Genomic DNA, 23,956 nt, shown 5'->3' with positions numbered 1-23,956 from the left:
CACATAGAGGCTGAAGGTCAAAGGCGAGTAGTCAGAGGGTCTGGGGAGGATCAGGAAGCAGATGCAAGGCGTCTCCAGAATCTGATGCACTGCAAGGCAGCAGGAGGGCTTCTGGCCAGGTGTTGCTGTTGCACAGACTGATCTGCAGCTCTAGTGGGGTTGATGGAAATACCTGAGCCTGGGGGTCACCTGACCCAGGCTCTGTTTGGGGATTGGTCTTTGTTGCATGTCTGAGGACTGATCAGTGCAGGCACTGTTGGAAGAGCAGTCCTGCTTTGGCTGAGAGTTTGGCTCACAAATGGTCTATCTAGCCCAGCATCCTATCGTTCGACAGTGGCCAATGCCAGGTGCTTTAGATGGCTGCATTTTGCTTGTGCCAGGCATGCAGAGGAACAGGATCTCACCTGTTCTGAGCCTGGCCCAGCTGCCTGGGAAGGGGCTCCCCCTACAGCCTCCCTGTAGTGATGGGCCTACTCTGATTGAGTCATACCATAGAATATCAGGGTTGGAAGGACCCTCAGGAGGTCATCTAGTCTAACCCCATGCTCAAAGCAGGACCAATCCCCAGACAGATTTTTGCCCTTGACCCCTAAATGGCCTCCTCAAGGATTGAACTCACAACCCTGGGTTTAGCAGGCCAATGCTCAAACCACTGAGCTATCCCTCCCCCTCATCCTGCAGTTGATATGTGCAAAGTCCAGCCTGACTGGTTGAGAGATGAGTGGGCAGGACTTAAGGGACCTTGTACTCATCCTGAATTCTTATTGATCAGTAGAAGGGGTTCGGGGAGCTGCATAAGGAGGAACCTTACTGCAAATTTTATTCCTCATTGGTCAATGGCAGAGTTTTGGGGATTGACAAGTCTGGGCCATTCTCAATGTTGACTGGTTTTCTTTGAAGGGGAAGCAGTGGGGTTACGCACGAAGACCCACCCAACACTGATTACTCATTGGCTAAGGGGTGGGGCCTGGAACAGGGCCTAGGGTAGAATTTCTGGCTCATTCTCAATGCTAATTGGTCAGGGAGAGGGGCTGGTGCATAGCACCACCTGTCAGATCAGATGTGACGAGTCCTGTTCACTCCATGATCCCCCATTTCTCTCTCCTGCAGATTGCAGGGTTGTCATCTCACAGACGCTGGCTGCACGGATCTCGCCGCTGTTCTCAGAACCAACCAGAGCCTGACAAAGCTGGACCTGAGTGATAATGAACTGGGAGATGCCGGTGTGCAGCTACTGTGTGAGGGACTGAAACAAAACTGCAAATTACAGAGTTTGTCGTAAGTAATATTTGGGTTCCTCTGTGAGTTTACAGATGTCCTTTATGTAAACAGCTCAACAGGATGCATGGCTGGTGACTGCTCCTGGCAGCTACAGGGAGAAGCTGAGATTTCAGGGTCTCCAGCATGTGTCAGTGGCTCACAACGTGCACTGGCATGTTTGGAAGATGGAAACTAAGTAAAGCTGAGCCCGCACCTGACAATTACCTCCAAGTCGAGGGCCCAGGGGGACAAAGACTGCAGTTCATTGCAGATTCTCAGGGTTTAACGTGTGACTATGGGTTTTGGATTTTGCCTCCAGACTCTGCCTCTGTGGAGGAGCATGTTCTAGCTATAGGAAAGTCACTAGGTTTAAAAACATGAGGTATTGCCTCCCACATGAGCAAGGCTGTTGTGATTGGTGCCACACATAGCCTCCTTGAGCAGGTGTTTGTGGAGGGGATTAGGGTGTTTTTGTCCCTGTTGTGCCCCTCTCAACACCTGCTGTTAAAGTGGCTGTTTCTAATGTCCCTCCATTTTTAGGAATGAGCAGCTGAGCAAAGGTCTGGTAAGATCTCTAGCCCTATTAGGAAGATTCCTTTGGGTTGTAAAGTCCAGAGGTTCATCCTGTCTTATCCTTTTGTAGGCAGCTCTATATGATATTAAATAGTGCTTCCAAAGTATTTAAAGTGTCTCTGAAGTATAGGATTGGGGAGTGTGACAACACTGTGTTTGTTGCCACTGAAGAGATGGCCTATTATTGTTGTGGGAGTCTGACACATTTGGTTTATCAGTGTGCCAAGAAGAGGCAGGCTGCCCCTGGTGACCCCATGCCTGGCAATGTGGGCAGTTCTGAGGGTAAAGCACAGGGTGGGGTGGCTGTGGCAGGGACTGAGTGCCACCAGGCTTCAGATATCTCTGGGGATGTTGGTTCTGGGGGGTAGTACCCCCTTTACACCTGGACAGAGATGGTATTACTGGTTTTGTGGTTCCTGATTCAGTGGTCTCTCAGCCCGAGCCTGTCTGAGAAATGGAGGCTGAGCCTGTCACTGTGATTTCCACGGCTTTGGCTGTGGATTCGGGCTTGCTGGCAAAACTCCAGAATAAAAAACAGCCAGTGATGGCCCCAATGGATTAACTGAGTCAGTGCAGTCGGGGAGCACATGGTGGCTGCGGGTGCTGCTGAGAGTCATTCTTTGGTTGGAGGCATGGGGAATTCTCAGGTATTAGTTTTGCCCCTCAGTCCCAGCAGCCCCCTCCCTCCGGTCTCTCTGAGGTCCCCCCCACACTCCGAGGTCAGTAGTGACTCTGAATCTGAGTGTGTGGGATGACAAACTCATGGATTCTTTGGGTCCTGAACTCCATGACAGGGAGGGTTGGGGAATACAGCCTGGATGCTACTAGTAGGTTTCTGGATGAGGCTAAGGGGAAACGTGGTGTAAAAGTGGCAGATTGGTTTCCTGATCTTAATCTGTTTTTATTGTCTGCTCAATGTACTATGAGATGTGTATCAGTGTCTTGAGTTTTTCAGACAAAATTGGTATAGAATGAATAAAGTGGTCACCAAATCAGGTGTGTCTTTCACCAATGGAAACGTTGGGAATTAATGAATATAGTGGTGATTTTTTTTCTTATTTTCTCTGATGAGTAGTGATCTGAGGATTACTTTTGTATCTGTCTCTCTGAATGTGAGTGCGCACAAGGATGTTAACAAATATAGGGCTCTTTTTGAGCTCCTGTCCCGGAAAAAAGTAGACATTTCATTTTTGCAAGAAACGCACACAGATGCAGGCAACCAGATTGATCGGCTTGCAGAGGGGAGGTTTTCTGAGTTGTGATTCCACTGCAAGTGCAGGGGTTGCCATTCTCTTTGCGGACAGGGTAAAGTTTGATTCAGTGATCTTTCTCTAACACACACACACACGGGAAGGGGAAGTGCAGGGGGACCTATCTCTCGTTCACCACCTCCTATAGCACTGAGTATCAGTTACTCTGTAAACAGTTGTCCCTGAAGACTTGATTTTGCTCCATCTTGAAAACAGTAAAAGTTTTGCCACTGAATTGGCCCAACTGCCTTTCTGTCATGACAGGGAGCTCACTCAAATTTCAGTGAGTGACAGTGTGACCCCGTGCACCAGGTTACAACACCTAGATCAGAGAGCTAGCCAGCCCTGCAGGACTGAAGGAGCAGGAGCCACTGCTGCGCCGTGAGTGCATGGTGGGCTGTACACCCCGCAGCGCCTCTCATCCCCCCACCCCCAGGGCCAGGACATGATTCACCCCCCCCCACCCCATCCCCGGTCAGGGCCTCCCATGCGATCCTTTGACACATTCTGGCAGGTTGCAGTGCTTGGAACATAGGATTTATACAACAAATACTTAAAGTGAGGAGTTACTGTACAGCACTTAAGTCGTCCCGGTTAACGTTGTTTCATTGTTACGTTGTGATCAATTAGAGAACATGCTCATTTAAAGTTGTGCAATGCTCCATTCTAATGTTGTTTGGCAGCCACCTGCTTTGTCTACTGCTTGCAGGAAGAGAAGCCTATTGCAGCTAGCTGGTGGGGGCTTGGAACCAGGGTGGACCGGCAGCTCCCCTATCAGCTCCCCGCTCCCCTAAGTTCCCGGGGCTGCTGCCACCCAGCAGGCTAACCAACCAAGCTTCACAATCATTGTTTGTTTAAAACTTATACTCTGTGTGTGTGAGTGTGTGTGTGTGTGTGTGTGTGTATATATATATGTATAGACAAAAGACTATATATATATATATATATATATATATAGTCTGGTGAAAAAAATTTTGTCTGGTGAAAAAAAATTTTTTCCCTGGAACCTAACCCTGTCATTTACATTAATTCTTATGGGGTAATTGGATTCGCTTAACATCGTTTCACTTAAAGTCGTATTTTTCAGGAACATAACTACAACGTTAAGTGAGGAGTTACTGTATTTTAATATTTGCTGCATTTAGTACATATCATGTTAATGTGGATAGTCCATATCATGGGTTAGAAATATATACTAAGCCAGACATTTTTGTACTAAAGTTATTTACTGGGTTGTGACAGGCCATCAAGGTTTACAAATGGGTCCTGAGACCAAAAAGGTTGAAACCCACTCTTTTAGCTCAGCCAGGCTCCCATGGCTTCTAGACTCCTAGTTCCCCGTCAGCTCTAGTGGACTGATGGTGAGTCAGGAATCTAGAAGCCTTGGGAACCTAGAAGCCCTGGGAACAGTGACTGAGCCAGGAGCCTTAGCGGTAGGGAGCCGGGGCTTCCGGAGTTTCCAACTCTGCAGCGGGGAGCCAGAAGCTGATCCCTATCTGGAGCTGGTGTTCTCAGGACTTGCAGGTGCTCAGCTGGTGACTTCCACCAGCTTATCAGCAAACACAGACTTCTTGTATCTCATTTTTATTTAATTTAAATTATTTATGTACATATTATAACAAGTTTATGCTTTAACACAGGATGTTATAATTCTAATTTAAATGTTTATTTTTAAAAGCAAAATATATTTAATTTAATTTAAATTGGATTATTTAATCTGATTTAAGTAAAAAAATCAGACAATGTCTGTGATTATTTTATTAAAAGAAACATTAATTTTTCCTCCACTCTGCTTACTGTCAATATCAGGTTTGAGGCATGAGCCAAGGCAGAGCATGACCGTAGGCATATTTCTGCAGGAATTGCTTGTTTATGTGACCACTTTCAAGTAAAGACAAAAATAAAGATTTAAGTTTGTGTGACAGGGATTTTCTTTATTTACAGTAGAAAAAAGTGTGTATGAGGAGGTCTTCTTTCATCAAATCTTTGATTGGAAGCCAAACACTCTGGCCATTGAGCTACCAAATTTAGCCCTTTTTCAGAAACTCTTCCACAATTTACCCATTGTAGTGGCTGCCCCACTCCCTGAATTTGGACTGCAGCAGGCCAGTGGGCCTGTACAGACAGGGAGCCAATCAGGGAAGGCCTTATAGGGAGCCAATCAGTGCCCAGATTAGAGGGAGCCAATCAGGGCTAGGCTCAGCCCTATAAGAAGGCTGCTCAGGAAAGGAGCAGGCAGTCTGTCCCAGGTCTTTGACAGGGAAAGGTCCGTCTCCAGGCTGGGAGACTAGTACCTGGGACAGTACAGTGCTGGGCAGGCCCAGGGGAGCAGAAGGTAACTCCAGTCCAGAGTCTGTCAGGCTGCAGGCCCTGAAGGGAAGGGCCTAGCTAGTGCTAGGGGCCGAAGGGGAAGCGGCCCAGGGACGTGGACAGATGGAGGGCAGGACGGCTGCCACTAGAGGGTCCCTGTGTTGGGACCCAGAGTAGTGGGCGGGCCTGGGTCCCCCCTATTCCCCTTTGCCTTGCACCCGGCCGACTGAGCAGCCATCTAGAGTTGCACCAATGCCCTGCCAAGAGGGGAGTGACTTTGAGTAGGTCGTGTTGGTAGCAGGGCACTAGGATCTTCTTGCCATGGGTATTGTCAGTAGTGAGGTGGGGAATGTGAGTGCAGTCTGTAGATTGAATGATAGGTAGGGGAAGGCATAGTGTTAGGGTGTATCCTGTGTACAAGTGTAAAGGGATTAGAAAAGGGTGTGAAGTAGTTAAACTTTACTGTGTGGTATTCTGTCAGGGCAGTAGGCCCAGTGTTTGAGTGTAAGGCAAGTGCAGGTAGAGTCTCTGCATCACAATGAAAAGGTGGAATGCAGAGTTAAGGTTGCGTGGGTATTTATCTTAACTCTGTGCTTCCTGTTTTGAGAAGTTTGAGTTTCACTGAACTCAGCCTTCTGGAAGGGCACGAGCTATCATCAGGCAGCCTTGACTCCACGTTATCTAAGTCAGTGGTTCTCAAACTTGGGCTGCCACTTGTTCAGGGAAAGCACCTGGCGGGCTGGGCCGGTTTGTTTACCTGCCAAGTCCATGGGTTCAGCCGATCGCGGCTCCCATTGGCCACAGTTCACCGCTCCAGGCCAATGGGGCTGCAGGAAGTAGCGGCCAGTATGTCCCTCAGCCCACACCAGTTCCAGCAGCTCCCACTACCCTAGAGCAGCGAACCGCAGCCACTGGGAGCTGCGATCGGCCGAACCTGCAGACGCGGCAGGTAAACAAACTGGCCCAGCTTGCCAGGGGCTTTCTCTGAACAAGCAGCGGCCCAAGTTTGAGAAACAGTGATCTAAGTTACTTGCCACTTAATTTACTAATTTTTTAAACAGAGAAATGTTTGGTGGTGGTTGTCATCTAGGTTTGCTATGCTATTATGGCTAGGTAATAATAAAAAGACCTAGCTTTTTTTATAGTGCTTTTCATCAGTAGCTCTCAAAGATCTTTACATCATTTATCCCCATTTCACAAATGGAAGATGGAGGCACAGAGAGATGCAATGGCTAACCCAAGCTCACTCCATGCCAGTGGCAGAGCTAGGAATAGTCCCAGTCCAGTGGTTTTTCCACAAGGCCACATAGTTGCTTTGTGAGCCCTCAGTGATCCTCTGCCTCCTGTACATTTTGTTATAGCGGAAAGGGGATAATGGTTATGCTTTGACATGTTTGCAATGTGCTGCTAACAGGGCCAGTGAGAAATCTCATCCGTGCTCTATGGCTCAAAACTTTGACAGTTTTATTATATGGTTCCCATGCTCAGCTTCTCACCCCAGTCTCAACAGTGTGTTATTGGTGTTTGCTCTGAACATGCCTCTTCTAAACTGCCCACCCAGAGGGGCAGGGCTTCCCCAATCCTGGCACACATGGAGGGAGCAGGACTCAGACACGCTTAGAAATGCAACCCCTCAAAAACCTGGCTCACATGACTGGGTAGGAATGGGGTCAGACACCCCACATCCTGGCACATACTGAAGGGAACAATGTGGGGGTGACAGGCACCCCTCCCCCTATCCCCTTCAAGCACCCTGCCATTCACCCCTATGTGTCCTTCCCCCTCACCTGAGATCTCCAGCCCCCTCACCTCCTCTGCCACCCATCCCCATTTATCCCCCTTCCCTCAATGCAGCCCCAAATCCCTCTCACCTTTATTCCCCCCACTTCTGCACCCCTAAAATGCTCTTCGCCAGCAAGCATTCATGTAACTAATTCCCCAAAATAGCACTCTCCTCCGACACACATTTTAGCAATCTGCTATCCTGCCATTTCCAAATGTCTCCCCAAGTGGGAGGTCAAACTGATTTGAGGTCAGGATCAAAGGACAACTGACTATTCTGTTGAGCTATCCAGCTGCTGTAGAATAGTAAAGGCTAACAATCCTGTTAACTCTTATGTCTGCACGTGATCAGTTTAATCCATTCAGAGTGACATTTGGAAGGGGAGGCTTCTGATACTGTTGTGATGGGTTGGGTCACAGAAGCCCCCTTGGGAACTGCCACGTGATGCGCTGGGATTACCTCTGAGCCCGTTTTCCCTGGCAGGTTGGGACTTCAGTACCTTGCCTGATTGTGCCAGACACACTAGCCTGCTACAAACATGTCCCCAAAAAGCTGCAGGCTTAACTGAAAACGGCTTAAGAAGTGTTCCTGTCTCCAACACCCAGATACCCAGTTCCCAATGGTATCCAACCCCAAATCAATCCATTTTACTCAGTATAAAGCTTATACAGGGTAAACTCACAAATTGTTAGTCCTCTATAACACTGATAGAGAGAGATGCACAGCTGTTTATTCCACCAGGAATTAATTGCTTGCTCTGGGTTAATTAATAAGTAAAAAAGTGATTTTATTAAATATAAAAAGTAGGATTTAAGTCAGGGGTGGCCAACCTGAGCCTGAGAAGGATCCAGAGTTTACCAGTGTAAATTGCCAAAGAGCTACAGTAATATGTCAGCAGCTCCCCACCCCACTCCCAGTGCCGCCCGCCCACCGGCAGCCCCGCAGATCAGCGACTTCCCCTCCCTCCCTGCACCTCCCAATCAGCTGTTTCATGGCATGCAAAAGGTTCGGGGGGGGGGCAGGGGGAGGCCCGAGGGCATGGCAGGCTCAGGGAAGGGGGCAGGAAGGGGTGGAGTGGGGGCTGGGCCTGTGGCAGAGCCAGGGGTTGAGTAGTGAGCACTCCCCCAACACACTGGAAAGTTGGTGCCTGTAGCTCCAGCCCCGGAGTCAGTGCCTATACAAGGAGCCGCATATTAACTTCTGAAGAGCTGCATGTGGCTCTGGAGCCACAGATTGGCTGCCACTGATTTAAGTGGTTCCAAGTAATAACAGACAGAATGAAGTAAGTTACCAAGCAAAATAAATAAAACACACAAGTCTAAGCCTAATACAGTAAGAAACTAAATGCAGGTAAATCTCACCCTCAGAGATGTTCCAATAAGCTTCTCTGACAGACTAGACTTCCTCCTAGTCTGGGTCCAGCAATCACTCACACCCCTGTAGTTACTGTCCTTTGTTCCAGTTTCTTTCAGGCAACTCTTTGGGGCGGAGAGGCTATCTTCTGTGCCAGATGAAGACAAAATGTAGGGGTTTCCCAGGGCCTTATATAGTCTCTCTTGTGGGTGGAAACCCCTTGTGTTTTCCTATGCAGAACCACAGCTACAAGATGTAGTTTTGGAGTCACATGGGCAAGTCACATGTCCATGCATGACTCCGTTCTTTACAGGCCGATGCCATTGCTTACATGTTAGTTTGAACATTCTCAGGAAAGCTCAGATGTGGATTGGTATCTCTTAAAGTCCATTGTCAGCTTAAGTATTTCTTGATTGGGCACTTACTGAGAATAGTCTTTTCTCAAGAAGCTGACCAAATGCTTCACTGAGGCTACTTAAAATCAAACAAGTACATAGCCAATATTCATAACTTTGAATACAAAAATGATACACACCTATAGACAGCATAATTATAACCAGCAAACTACAACCTTTTCATAGACAACCCACTTGGCCTTCTTTGTACAAGACCAGGTGCAACAATGATCTATAAATCACAGCTCCTGTCAATAACATCACAACTGTAATGTAGAGAAGCAAAATATGTTTCAAATAAAGTTTTAATTTGATTTTCTCTGTTGGAGGAACCCTCGAGTGCTGGGCACCCTGGCCACAATGATCTGAGCCCTGGTTTGATCTCTCCCTGTGGGCATGTCCACACTGCAATTAAAAACTTGTGACTGGCCTGTGCCAGCTGACTTGGGCTTGCAGGGGCTGTTTAATTGCAGTGTAGTTTTCCGGGCACTGGCTGGAGCCTGGGCTCTAGGACTTTTGATGTCAGAACTCGGGTTGGCAGCCAGAACCTGGAAGTCTACACTGCAATTAAACAGCCTCAGAACCTGATGCCCAGAGCCCAAATCAGCTGGCAAATTCAGGGGCTTTTTTCTTTCCCAAATGTTCGGGTTCCCCTCCTGCGACACTCTACACTCTGGGAGAGCACCCAGTGACCCACATATTCATCATTTGTATATAATTGTGATATTGCATACAAAGTATGCCATGTGAGGTATTATGAGAAATGTTATGATCTGCTGAAACCCGGATTGTTCCATCTAAATTTGCATATCATTAATATATATGAAGTTATAAGAATTGTGTTGTATAGTTGTCACTAAAATATGCTGTGAGTTTGGGAAGTGCCTAGATACTAGCTCCCAAAAGGCAATAACCAGCGGTATACCGAATGCCCATGTGGGTGTCGAACATCCATTAATCGCATTGTCCAGCAAGGGAGTTACAATTCAGTGACTCACTTGCACAAGGCCACACGAGGCAAATTGCTCAACCTTGCCTGGTTACTCAGCAATGCCCACCAGACATGCCTGAACTTATGTTCTCTAAGCACGTGGACTAAGGGTATAAAACAGAACACGGTAGCTCCGTGCTTTTCTTTTTTTCTTTTTCTTTTTCTTTTTTTTTTCCTCTCCTTTCTCCACACCTATGGTGCAAGCAACAAAGACGCACTAAAGATTCCAACAGAGGAGACTGGCACAGGTTTTAAGGGTGAAATTTGTGTATTATGAACTGTAACATCCAGTGGGATGAGAAAACTGCTTGCTTTAAATATTACCTAGCGTCTTATAGGTTTAAGATTCAGACTGTGCACTTATTTTATTCTCTCTGGTAACTAACTCTGACTTTTTGCCTATCACTTATAATCACTTAAAATCTACCTTTTGTAATCAATAAACATAGTTTAATATTTATCCTTACCAGTGAGTTTGACTGAAGTGCTCAGTAAATCTGCTCAGGTTTCAAAGGCTGGTGTATGTCCACTTTCCATTTAATTTCCAATTAATAAACTTGCATTTCTCAAGAAAGGGTCTTGAGCAGTGCAACACAGTGTATTCCTAAGGTACAACTCTTGAGGCTGGGGGGATTTGGCTGGTGCCTTTCTGTATGATTCATGAGTGGCTCTGGGAGCATTCACACAATCTAGTTGGGTGTGGTGCTCCACCTGCAGTTGTGCTGAGAGGTAACAGCACCTGGACGGCTTTGCCTCTTGCCACCAGTAAGGCATTGTGAGAGACACCCCAGAATAGAGAGTAAAGGGGACAGAGCAGTCCCACAGTCACAGATTGTACCCTTTGGGCAGAGTAACAATATTATAAGGCACATGAGGTGGTGAAGGAGGCTGTGCAGATGACAGCTCTGGTGGAAGGGGTTTTTCGACATGTGTGCAAGTTTTAGCAGGTGGGGTGGGATCATGCTTGGGTGTGCAGGGGGCTCAGTGTGAGGCCATGAAGGAGGACAAAGACAACTATACTTGCGGGTGGTCCTTGAAGTTCACATGGGCAGAACCAACCTGCTGCCATGGTTACCCACTCAGCTGGCTGGCAGCTCCATCAGGAGCCCAGACTCTGCAGGGGGGTTACAGAAACCAGCAGAACTTCTGCTTTTATAACCTTTCCAGAGACTCTGGAACAAGCCCTGCCAACAGAGTCACACAGTCAACCTCCTTTCAGGGGCTCTTCCCTCCCCAAAACTCTGGGGAACCCCCTGCCATGGGGATCTTCTCTTTGTCTCCCCCGCTTTGATCTCTGGTCTCAAAGGAAGGTGGGTGTGATGATGGCAGTGCTGGGACTCGCAGCTGCCTCCCCTCCCCAGGCCTGAGGGTCAGAGCTGGGGGCAGAGTTAGGAGACATGTGCATCCTGCAGGGGTGCAGCAGAGCTAGTGCCACGGGTGCGGAGGGGAAGGATCTCCCAGCTCCTGCTCTGAGCCTGGCCCAGCTGCCTGGGGAGGGGGCTCCCCCTACAGCCTCCCAGTAGCAATGGGGCTGCTCTGATTGGGTGTCACCATCCTGGGGCTGATCAGTGCAGAGTGGGCAGGACTTAAAGGGCAACATTTTACCCTTTCTGAATTCTGGTTGGTCAATGTAAAGGGTGAGGGGACGGTGCTTAGGAAGGGAGTCTTACTCCAAACCTCATTGGTCAGTGGCAGACATTTGAAGTGTCTGGGCCATTCTCACCTTTGATTGGTGAAGGGCAAAGGGTGGAGTTTAGACAGGAAGTCCCACCCACTGCTGGTTTCTCTTTGGACAAGAGGTGGTACTTGGGTCAGAGCCTGTAGCAAGACTCATTCTTGATGCTGATTGGTCAGGCAGATGGGCTGGTGGGTGGGGCCACCTGTCAGACCAGTTGTGACAAACTCCATTCATGCATTGATCCCCCTTCTCTGCCTTTCTCTCTCCTGCAGGTTGTGGAAGTGCGGTGTCACAGCCGCTGGCTGTGGGGATCTCGCTGCTGTTCTCCGAGCCAGCCAGAGCCTGACAGAGCTGCAGCTGGGTGAGAATAATCTGGGAGATGCTGGAGTGCAGTTGCTGTGTGAGGGACTGAAATACCCAAACTGCAAACTGCAGAGACTGCGGTAAGAAACAGCCGGCTCCCTTTAGTCTGTGCCTGGTAACACTGATGCTGTGAATTACACTCAGGGTACCAGGAAGGATCACAACATCCTACAGTGCACATAGTGGACTCAGGCTTCAGCCCCTGTGGAGCAGGGACAGCAGCTGGGCAGCTGCCCTAAGGAGCAGCTAAGGATCCCCCTGACTCAGGGTAATCCTCTGGTAGTAGAAAGCAGGTATTGAGAACTCTGTATCACCCACTTCCTGCATTGCCCTGCCCCCATTTATGGGGTGTGGAGGAGCATGGAGGTGTATGTCCGGGGCAGAGTGCATGGTGCTCCACCTCTCCTAGGCCGGCACAGCATCTGGGGTAACTTACAGCAGCCCTAAGGTTCCTCTGTGTTAGACCACAGGTTGTTTTGTCCCCCACCTGGCCCAGGATCAGGGCAGTACAGAGGTGGGTTATAACTCGTTTCTTCAGTCTCATCAGTGCTGAGTGTGAAGTTGGTGCAGCTGAGGACAGAGTCCAGTGGTTTTTAGCAAATCCCAGATGCAGCATATTTTGATGTTAGACAATTATTTTAAGACCAAAAAAAACCCCAACAACCCAGTACCGCCAACTTTAACACATCAAAAATCATGAATTAAACCCCCCCCAAAACCATGAGACTTAGATTTTTTTTTTTTAAAACTGTGGTGGGTTTTTTAAGTCTACCTTTTGACTTTTAAACTCTACTCCTTTGCTAATGTGAGATATCAGGTTGAAAAATCAATCTTTAATGTACACAAAAATTCATGTCTCTCCCTGGTTGCTCAGATAGAGACTGCATTTAATTTCTCCTCATCTATCATGTAGAGGAACTTCTATTGCTTTCCAGTGACCTTCTTGACTTTCTCCCCTCCAAATTTGTTTCCTTGGATAAAAGAGAGGCTGGATTGTAAACTTAAGGACCACTGATCTCCCACTTGCACAAACAACTTACACTACTTGTTAGGGTTGATGAGTTGTAGATATATGTATTAAAGAACTAAAAATTTATTCATATAAAAGCTATAAGCCAGGGGTGCGGAACCTATGGCTTGTGGACCGGATCCAGCCCCTTGCTCATTTTCATTTGGTCCTCAGGCCACACACGTTCAACTCGCCCGCCGGGGGCAACACTGAGGTTCTGGGCTTCCACCTGCAGCGGGGCAAGGTTTACAGCTCCAGCCCCATGGGGAGCGCTGAGGCTCAGGACTTCCTGCCTGCAGGACTGGAGCTGAAAGCACTGGCTCATCCCACCACAGGTGGGAAGCCCCGAGCCTCAGCACTCCCCAGCCCCGTGGGCCTGGAGACGCAAGCGCCAGCTTGCCCCACATGCATGGGGGGAGAAGCCCTGAATCTCAGCGCCCCTGGCTTATCCCACTGTGGGGGAAGCCCCGAGCCTCCATGCCCCCTCAGGCAGATGAGTTGAATGTGTGTGGCCCACCATTAATTTTCAGTGGGTCAATGGCCTCTGATACAAAAATGGTTCCCTACCCCTGGTATAAGTGATAAAGTCACAGTAAACATATTATCGGATTGTTTTAGCCTTTTCCAAGAAGCAGCACTCCCCTGATCCCCTAACTACCATGTCTCTGCCAGAGACTAGACTGTGCCCCCTAAATACTCCTCCTCTTCCTCCAGACCCTCCTTCAGCCTGCTCCCTTCTGTCCACCACATTGACCTACTACAGTCCATTTTCCTGCACTCCTAAATCTGCCTCCTTCTTCCTCCCCCATTGCCCTGCTCCCCCTCATTCGCTCCATCTACTTTTAGCCCTGTCCTTGGAACACCTCACAGAGCCTGTGCCCTATCTACCCCCCCCCCCCCCCCAAACCAGAGTGGCAGCCATTTTGCCTGTGGGCATGGCTTCCATCTCATTGTAAACAGTAGGAGGTGACAGCCAACTTTATCAAGGGCAGCCCCACTTCCACGGACAGATGGACTATAGGGAAATGGCAGCCATATTGCTGGCTTCAGCCTCATTGGCAGTAATAGGAGATGGTGGCCATTTTGAATAAGGGAAAATGTGCACCTTTCTGCCTTTCATCATGTTTTAAGGTCAGGGTGGGGGAATGTCAGTATTGCAAACTCTAGTGATTTTAGCACAACTCTTATGTAGTCCAGCCACTAGAGAGGGACAGAGTCATACTAGATAAGGATGGGTTACACTAGCACATTCCTTTCCTTAGAAAGGGACTGTCAAGCTGTCTGGGAGGGACTTATGAGTATGGGCACATACCAAGAGACAAGTCACTAACCAAGATCAGTTTGCATCCTAGCTCTCACATCAAAGGCACTGCCATCTAATCCTACAGTAAGATCTTGAGAAATTCATTACTAAAGGGTATATCTACACAGGAATGTAAGCCCAGGCTCAAGCCTAATTGCCCTTGTGTACACATCAATTGTGTTAATCTAGGAGTCAAACCTAGGGTCCAGGACCCTGCAGGACTGGAGCATCTGAGCCCATTTTAAGCTGGGACCTAGGGTCCAAGCCCTATTTCTTTCCTCTGTGCAAGTGGCCCCGATTTTGACTCAAGTCCCTCCAGATGTAGTTGCCCCAAGTAACTCTGGGATACCTTAGTCCTCTCTATGCAGACAATTGGTGGTGCAGTCTATTGCACTCTATTGCAAACAGAAGCCACATCTCCCTTTGGAAACTGCAGCAGTTGACATCAGCATTAACCCGTCTGTTGAACAGCGGTCTGCCAGCGCACTTTCAGCAAGCTTGCTGGGTTTTCAATGGAGACTGATCAGAAGAAGCTTTTTGCAAAGAGCGCTGCTTCCTGGTCCCAAGATCACAGCCAGATTTTGGTGCACGCTGCCCAGGTGCCCTTGCACAAACAGCCCAAGGGAGGGTTATATGACCCCTAACACCCTGGCTGTTCCCCCTCCCTACAGGGCAGATGCTTGGTCCCCACTCTGCTCTCTGGCCCCCCTGCACTCCCTGGGCTGTGTGTGCAGAGGTGTCCAAGCAGCATGCAGTGTGAGGGCAGTGAGTGAGAGCCAGCCTCAAAACTTCCCCACAGACTCCTGGGGATCCCTTATCCCTGCTTCCTGGGCTGTGGTGGGATGGTGGAGCACACTGCACCCCAAGCCCTGGGGATACACTTAATTGCTCCATAGCCAGCAGCAGGCAGGCTGGGTGGGGGTGTGTTTTTCCTCTGAAACCTACATTTTATGTCAAACGTCAAAACAAAAATACATAAAAGAACAACCACACAAAACCACCTTCATTGAACGGCCCACTTTAAAAATTAATTGCAAAGTTTCATTTGAATAGTTTGACGGTCCTGGAGACTGATGTCCTAATTAGCCTCAGAACAGAAGCACATGGGCATTTTCCTGCCAGTGTGACTCTGCCTAGAGGTGGAGAACCCAACTCTCAGATTAGAGGGTAGTTCAATATTTTCACAAGCTGCAGTCATTCTACTGCAACAGCCACCAAAGGAGCTCTTATAGGCACCTGAATCCCATCAACAGCACCATCACCGTTAGGAAATTGGGTGGGCAGTAAGTAAAGTGCAGCACATTCGTGGGGCTGGAGTGTTGACACTGGAGGGGGAGCGGGCGCTAGGCACTATGGCATTGGGTTACTTTGACTGGGGTCTGTGCACTGCAGTGTGGGTGCCAGAGTCTAGGTTCAAGCACAGGTCAGAAAACTCTTAACCTTGGGTTAAAATGCAGAGTAGTTGCTCAAGCTCAGCGTTTCCAGACAGAGGTCAGGTGACTCCAGTACCACTAACCCTAGGCTTACATCCCTGTGTAGACATACCCCCAGAAAAAGAAATGAGTTTAAGAGGTTAAAGCAGGTAAAGATATGTTTACAGGTGAGTTACAGTCTATAATTTCAAAAGGTAGCAGAGATGAAGGTGATTAAATCACAGAACAGTAACGTGATCCAACTGGTTCCAATTCAGCACAAACGGAGCAGAACTTTAGAAGATGAACATAGCAGGAATGAGGCATATATGGGAGTGGACACTTATTAGTGGTAACTAAAATAAGAATTCCAACAGTCAAAAGACGAAGAATTTTTTCTTGTGCCCATATTTATAGCTTCTGCTCACAGAAACCACGTGAGCACGATGGCTGTACATGGGTTCTTTCTTCATGGCGGGAAAAAGAGGAATGCATTTAGAGACTGATCTTTGATCTCACACACAGTGACCATTTGCTTTCAATGTGCAGGAATTAACACCTTTCTGTTAGCTGGGCCGGATTTCCAATTAGGCACAGTAGGCACATGCCTCGTGACACTGTCATTCTAGGGGCACCTAAAAATTCAAGGTTTGCTACTCCCAGGCCCCAGCAGGGGCAGGGGAGACTGACTGGGAGATGGCCCCATGCAGCCTGGCTGAAGCACTCCTGCCAGCAGGGAAGGCAAAGCAGCCCCCTATGGCAGGGGAAGAGCTCAGGAGAGCAACACATGAGGCCATGCCAGGAAAGTGGGTCCTGAGGCAGTCTGGCCTGGGTAGGCACCACTCCTGTTCCTGCTCCAGCCTGGCTGATCACTGTTCCGAGAGGTCAGAGCGATCCCCGACCGGCCCTGGCCGCGCTTCCAGCTTAGCCCGGCAGATATAGTCACCTCCAGTGGGGCTGGTGAATGTGGCTGCAGGGGAAGGGCACAGGAGAGTGGGTCTCTGAGGGGGTTTGTGGGGTCACTGGGCATTGAGGGAGTTGGGGGGTGCTGGGCATTGCGGGGCTTGTGAGGGGCAGGGAAGACCTGTGTGTGTTGAGTCTCTGGGCAGTTGGGAATCTGTAGGAGTGAAACAGGGTTGGGACTCACCACCGTGGCACCTCCTACTGGTTGTCTCGGGAATTAGCTCAGTCCAGTGGAGCACCCCCTCTTGGTGGTGTCCCATCCACTGTCTCACCCTCAGTTGGCATGTCTGAGCCCACGTCACTCACCAACTCGCAGAGTCTTCTTCAGGGCCACTGCCCTCCGGCAGTGCCCCTTAGTCCATCCTCACCCCCTTCCGGAGGGAGGGTGTCAATCAGGTGCCTCTCTGCACCAGGCCAATGTGGCCAACTGCACCCCCAAAGTCACACCCCTCTTGGCAGGGGGTTGGTGTAGCTCTAGATGGCTGCTCCTGTCAGCCAGGTGCAAGGCAATGGGGGGACCCAGGCCCACCCACTACTCTGGGTCCCAACCCAGGGACCCTCTAGTGGCAGCTGTTCTGCCCTCCTTCTCTCCCTCTGTCTGTCCACATCCCTGGGCTGCTTCCCCTTCAGCCCCTCACACTAACTAGGCCCTTCCCTTCAGGGCCTGCAGACTGGCAGACACCAGAGTTACCCTCTGCTCCCCTAGGCCTGCCCAGCACTGCACTGTCCTAGGTGCTAGTTTCCCAGCTCAGGAGACAGCCCTTCCCCTGCTGAAGGCCTGGGACAGACTCCTTACTCCCTTCCTGGGCAGCCTTCTTATAGGGCTGAGCCTGGCCCTGATTGGCTGTCTCCAACCTGGGTCCTGATTGGCTCCCAATAAACACTTCTCTGATTGGCTCCCTGTCTGTGCAGGCCCATTGGCCTGCTGCAGCCCATACTCTCAGGGAGTGGGGCACTACAAGGAGGTACTGGGCAATTGAGGTGGTGGGGCTGTGCGGTTGGTGCTGGGGAGAGGGGGTGCGCATGGTGCTGTGCAGTTGTGGAGGGCTATAGAGAGGGTATCTGGGTGGGGGGCACTGAAGATGCTGTGCCTAGGGGGACGTAAGGTATAACTCCAGCCCTCTCTGTTCGAGTTCTTAATCTGCATTACAGACAGCTTCTTTCTTGTTTGAGTTACTTGCTTACGGAGGCACATATAATGTAAATATTTGCTAATACATTAGAACAGGGTACAGATAAGTGAAAACAATGCATGCTACAGTCCACCAGATTTTCATGAAGTTTAAATACTAAACACATTCTTATACATTGAACATCTCCTTTGAACGATAGTAAAATACCACTCAGCTGGTCTGGCTTCCAGCTATGAGTTTCAGTTCTTAGCTCATGCCTACAACCTAGGCCAGAGCTGGCCCTTGGCTTATCAGTATGACAAGCACCATGCTCTGAACTGGAGCACTGGCTTCTGCTCTACCAAACTGAATGCAGACAGACAAACCCCAGTCATCTGAACTGGCTGTAAAAGTAAATACAAGAGTAAGTGAAATGTTCCTGTCTTCTTGCAGCCGGGGTGGAGTTGGAGTTCCCACCTGTTTTCAACAGTGTCAGGCCAAATCTGCAGCCCCACAGCAGCTGCTAAAAACTCTTCCCCTTTCAAGAGCTGTGTTACTGATGCCTGTGGGGAGGGGGTGTGAGGAGCACTTGAGAGCTGAGATCATGCTTCTTCCATAGGGAGATTCTGTGACCTGGATTTTTGCAGTCCCTGCTCCCTGTAAACACTGAGTAGTCCCACAGCGATCAATGGGATGTCCATGTCAGTAAGTGCTCACTGCCCTGAGTAAGGGCTGCACAATCCAGCCCTTTACATCCAAAAAGGACATTGCTGTCCCTGCCCAGAGCTCACAAGGTGAGTGGGGTGTGGGGGGAACAGGCCAGGCTACAGACTGCACCAGCGCTTCTCTCCCCCTTCCCCAAGGGAAGGGCACCTGGCTGGCAGTGAGCTCAGCAGGCTGGGCAGTGACAGTGACAGATCCTGTGGGAGCATGGCTGGGCTTCAGGGTCTGTGGGCTCAGGTGTTGTGTCTGCAGAGAGAGTTAACACATCCTTTTTCTTCCCTGTTTTCCCCACAGCTTGAAGAAAGAGTATTTAACTGAAGAAATGAGGGCAGAGCTGGATGCTGTGAAAGACACAAAACCTGATCTGGTTATACAGATACTGGATTGGTGAGTGGGAGCCACTGCACCAATGCAGCTCTGACCTGGCTGCCCTGCCACTAGCTGCGGGAGCAGCTGGAGAACACCTGCCCCTATTGAAATTGCCATCCCCAGGGACTCCAGCAGCAAATGTCAACATCTGTGGCAGGGGGCTGGGTAGAGATTGTGAGGGCCAACCCTCCTGCATGAAGGCAGGAGGCTTAGGAGTAGGAGCTGGGTTTGCTCTATTCTCACTGTGCAGTGAGGTAGCTGTTTTCAGGGAAAAGTGGGGGGGGGGCAGGAGGGAGAAAGGGGATCGGGGGAGGTAGAGATGCGGGATTATGAGATGGAGGGGTCTGGAAACCTCCCCTTTTCAGTCTGTCAGTGCAGGGGGGAGACTCAAGAACTATCCTTGGGTCCGAAGGGGAACTGTCCTTCTCTTACAATGGTTCATACTATTACGTGTATATTTACAAAGGGGTTGTAATTTTACACAACTCCACAGCTATTAAGTCATCATTTTTCTGTATCCATCTCTAACAGAGGCTTATCCTGGATGTATATTTGTGTCAGTTTTGCTGGAGTTCAATAAAGATCATGTATCAAGAAATAATTCTGCACTTTTAGAATTTCTACTAAATGCAAAAGAATTTTCCCATTCTCCAGAGCTGGGGGGGGGGGGAGTCCTCAGGGATGTTTCACAGAAATTTTCTCATGGTCCCAATTTCTTATCCATTCCAGTCAATACTTTCAGAGGTGTGTGCTGGCAAAATGACAGTTTGATTGGCTAAAAGGGGGAGGGGTGTGTTTTCCCCCCCCCCCCCATTCTCTGGGTGCTCCTGGCTTTTTCTGAAAAGTGGTGAGGGCGACAAAAAAGGACCTGAAATATCCAGGTGGGAGGGAAGAACAAAGGAGCAGGACAGAGAGATGGCTAAGGACAACACGGTCGATCACCTGGTATTTTAAAAAACCCTAACAGGCGCCCCATGTGACTAGACAGATGTTGCTGCTTTAGTTAAGCCTGGTGCATGACTGAGGAGGGACAAGTGAACAAGCTCACCTCACAACCACTCCCTTGCTCATACAGATACAACACACATGCAGGCCCCATTAGATAACAATTAAGATACCCCCACACACACACACACAGAGTGTGTACTTGTTTGTGGGCTTGACCAGGTAGGAGGAGGACTGAACTTTCTTTAGCTCAGTGCTAAGAAGTGTTAGAAGACTATTGCATTTTGAAAGACGGTTGTTCATGTGGTGGACAGGGAATGATGTAATGTGGGAACCTCTTGACCAAATGAGTCCAAATTTGAACCACAAACTCTACCCTGGACCTTCTACTAGCCTAGCAATTTCCAGGCTTAGCTAATTACACAAGTGGATTTTAAAGCACTTTCAAAACTCAGCTGTTCATGACAACTGCAATAGAACTGCTCTCCCCTCCCCCTCCCCCCGCTGTAATTGAAAAGTGGCCTCAGGGAGAGTCCTAAGCTAGTTCACAAACTGTGAGTGTGGATGAAGATCCATTACATGCTCAGTGGCACCTCTGCAGCTTTCTCATACAGTGCAGTCTTATAAAAAGAGTTGAAAACAACGCAGAAGGGTGAGATATTTTAGGGAGAGTCCCAGGACTCCTGGTGAAGTTATTGGACACAAAATCTGAGCCTCCAGTGCATGTGGAGGTGGATTTTCGTAGGCTCTGTCTGCCTCCAGGTGCTTGGAGGGACAGTAATGCCTGGCTGAGGGGTGACTAGCAATGAGAGTGTAGAGAAGGTGTCACTCACCTGTTTTCAAATGCTCCTCATCTCTCATCCTTCTCTGGGGAATGTGTAGAGCATCTTATGTCTGCTTTTAACATGTTTCTGCTCTCTGAAGAAGTGTATATTTGTTTCCCTCTATACCAAAGGCAACTTAGCTCAGCAGCCATCAATTGGATTTTTCAGTATGTGAATTTGTAGCAATTTGAGCAGGACATGCAGAAGCTTATCCTGTTAAACCTGGACTGGTTTATATGGTAACTCCTCTCTTACAGGACTGGGATGGAGCCAATATGTTGCTGGGTCACAAGGGCCAAATTCTGCCCTCAGTTACATCCGTGCAGCTCCACTGACCATAGAGATTACACATGGACAAGACCCAGGATCTTCCTGCCAGCACAGGGTTGTTCCTGCAGAAGCCAAAGGGGCTGCACAGGGGTAATTCAAAATGGAATTTAGCCCTAACACACTCTAGGTGATTCTCCCCTGCACGGCCCCACGTCCACACAGCTGCATCTGAGCAAGGCTGGTGTGAAGATGGGTGTCCAGATCCCGCCCCAGACATGAAGGGGTTAGGGAGCTGCCATGGGTTCAAGTAGCCCTGTGCTGCCGCACCTGCCAGGCATGTCAGGACTGGAGGGACGGTTCAAAGGGGGGAAGCCCGGCTCTGCAGGAGGTGGCTCTGGGAGGAGCACAAACCTCTAGTCCCCAACTCCTAGGGTGAGGCCTGGCCGAGGACAGAGCCTGCTCCCATGACTGCGGATGGTTCAGGCATCCTGAGAGGAAGGTGAGTTGGGCTAGAAACAGTTGTCTCAGGACACTTTCTGGGGGTGCCTAGAGGACACTGAGCTCGGCTGTGGCTGGCCAGAGGCTCCCTGAAGGAGTCACAGACATGTTGTTGTTATTGTCATCCTCAATCCCTGGAGGTCGAGGATGACTCTTCCATAGGTTTTATAAAAGTTTTTCCTGTGAAAGAAGCCCGCGTGTAAGTAGTTTAATGTAGGGGAGCCGTTGCACACCGGCAACCACACAAATCTTGGCGGAAGAGGCACCTGTGTCCGGTGGCAAGGAAGTCCAAGACAAGCAGGGGTTTCTCCTCCATTGCATCCTTCATCTGCCTACCTTGCTGTTGAGGGATGATCCAGCTTCATCTGCCTGTTCTGCTGTTAAGGTCTTTGTAGGGCTGAAGGGACCTCAAGAGGTCATCTAGTCCTCTCCCGCACTGGGTCAGGGTTAATGGGGGGAAGGCCCATGACACATTTGGGACCAGCTGTTTGCTTTTCTTGGAGTTTTATCCTTCTCTGGGCCTAGAAGGGGTTAGCTTCCGTGGAACCAGTCAGAGAGGTGAGTTTCTGTCTCAGCCTGTACTGCTGACAGCCTGGTGCTGGCTGACAAGGGGCTGGGTGAGTATAAAACACCCTTGTATCCCAAGGGGGCGCTGTGGAGGGACCATGCTCTGGACAGACAGATTCATTTCCTGGTGTTTGGTGCTGTCACACTTTGCTCCTGCTTTGCTCTGAGCAGACAGTGAGTCCTCTTTGTCCAGCTGGGGTGAGACTATGGGAGTAGGAAATGGAAATGGTCACACTGCCTGGCGAGTTATGGGTGTTTGACCCCATCTCCCATAACTGCCTATGGCTCCCAGAATGCGTTGCCTGATTTCTCACAATCCATTGCTGTGCCAAGAATTGTGGTATAAGTACCCAGAGGGCATCGAAACTGCAAAGATAGACCCAGTTCTGTGGATACAGGGTAAAACTCGATACAGGGTAAAACTGCCCTGTAGTCAGACAGCTAGTGTGGAAGCAACGTGCCATGGCACCCTGCCCTGGCACCATCATTGCAGCACTTCTGGGTACTACAAACCCTTTGGAGTTACAAAGCAGCAGCTCTTCCCTCTCTGCCTGTCCCTGTCATCCAGTGCTCCATGTGGCCAACTGGGTGCCCATGAACCAGCAAACAGCTGCTGTACGTCCTCCTGGGCTCCAGAAAGGACTCCCCATTGGGCTTGTCTGCCCCATGCCTGATCACACCTGCTCAATTCCCTCTTGTATCTCCCTACCACTCCCTTGCTGGTCTGGCCTCTTCAGCTCCTCCTCATTCTCATCCTGCTGCATCAGCTCCTCTTCCTGCCTCTGCTCCCCTGCCTCCTGGAGCCCACACCCTGCTCCCTGCCCCATGTGCACTGGCTCCCTGGCATCACCTCCCTCTTGGTCAGTATCTATATCCACACACCTGCATGTGCTGCTTGAAACATTTCCCTTTCCCTTCTCAGTATTGACTCCATCCCCCTCCCCCACTTCCACTCCCAGCTGCCACTGATTTCCATTCTCTGTGACATTGTTCAGGAAGGAGTAAATTCAAGTCCCTGTGGGGCAAGGCTGTGAGCAGTGGCTGATTCCTACTGCCAGCCCTTAACACACAGCAGGTGGGGACTCCAGCACTGAAGTTTAATCACATGCTGTTTGTGATGTAATTGGCTCAGAGACAGAGTTAAGGGAAGAGGGTGGAAGGTTCACACATGGCTGTCAGCTACCTGTGTGTTCCCCTCACCGTGGGGCCTGGCGTGACTTAGAGAACCTGCAGCGCTGCTCTAAGTAGTGCCCGGCTGCCTGTGACTCCAGTGGGATGTTCCAGCAACCAGGGATCGCCAGGGTCAGCTGAACTCCTGCCTCCCCTCCTTTCCCTTGCTCTCAGCCCCTGCACTGGGGACAGCAGTGGGGTGAATAGGAGCCACGGTGCCAGCTCTCAGGCACCTGGGGATTCTCCAGTGCAGGGGAATCCTCAGGAAGTCAGCTGAGCAGCTCTATAGCCTCTATGTAGGGCTGGCTCCAGCTTTTTTACTGCCCCAAGCGGCGAAGAGGGAGTGAGGGACCCGCTGCCAAATTGCCGCCGAAGACCCAGATGTGCCACCCCTTTCCATTGGCCTTTCTGGCTCATCCTTTTCATGGCAGACAATTTAGGGCTTGTCCGTAATCCCACTGGCCAGAGCTCAGCCCTGTCATCTCTGGTGTCCTCCTGTCACCCAGCCTTAGCAATTGCCTCTCACCTCCTGCTTGCAGGCTGCTCCACCCCCACATGTCCTGGTGCTGCTGCTCCCAGCCCGCCAGCCACAGCCAGCTTCCCTGATCAGCTCTCACCTTCCCACCTGCCTCCTTGCCCTGGATCTCAGGATATCACTGCCCGGCTTTTTGTCCTCGCTGCCTGCAGCCTGCTGCTCCCTCTCACCCACACTGGCCATCTCTCTCTCCCGGCCTGATCCCTTCTGTCCACAGGATGTCACATCTCTTTCCTTGTCATTCTGGTTAACACAGCGCCCCCTGCTGGTGAGAGGCTAATCTAGGTCCGTCCTCTATCA

At 49.9% G+C, this 23,956-nt stretch overlaps 1 protein-coding gene across 3 annotated transcripts in view; it reads left to right on the top strand.

Annotated features, from left to right (window-relative positions):
- Positions 1–19,442, top strand: part of LOC128836348 (NACHT, LRR and PYD domains-containing protein 3-like) — a 136,835-nt gene extending 117,393 nt beyond the window's left edge. For all 3 annotated transcript variants that reach the window (XM_054026556.1, XM_054026554.1, XM_054026553.1), the window contains 3 exons: positions 1,111–1,278; positions 11,866–12,036; positions 18,773–19,442. In XM_054026556.1, the coding sequence (XP_053882531.1) occupies positions 1,111–1,278; positions 11,866–12,036; positions 18,773–18,869 (436 nt within the window). In that variant the 3' untranslated portion in view covers positions 18,870–19,442. The remainder of the gene's footprint in view (positions 1–1,110; positions 1,279–11,865; positions 12,037–18,772) is intronic.
- Positions 19,443–23,956: the final 4,514 nt, after the last annotated feature.

The sequence above is a fragment of the Malaclemys terrapin genome, chromosome 4 (assembly GCF_027887155.1).
Source record: "Malaclemys terrapin pileata isolate rMalTer1 chromosome 4, rMalTer1.hap1, whole genome shotgun sequence".
Classification (NCBI taxonomy): Eukaryota; Metazoa; Chordata; order Testudines; family Emydidae; genus Malaclemys; species Malaclemys terrapin.
The sequence above is the reverse complement of the archived record's forward strand: the minus strand, read 5'-3'. Positions and strand labels throughout refer to the sequence as shown.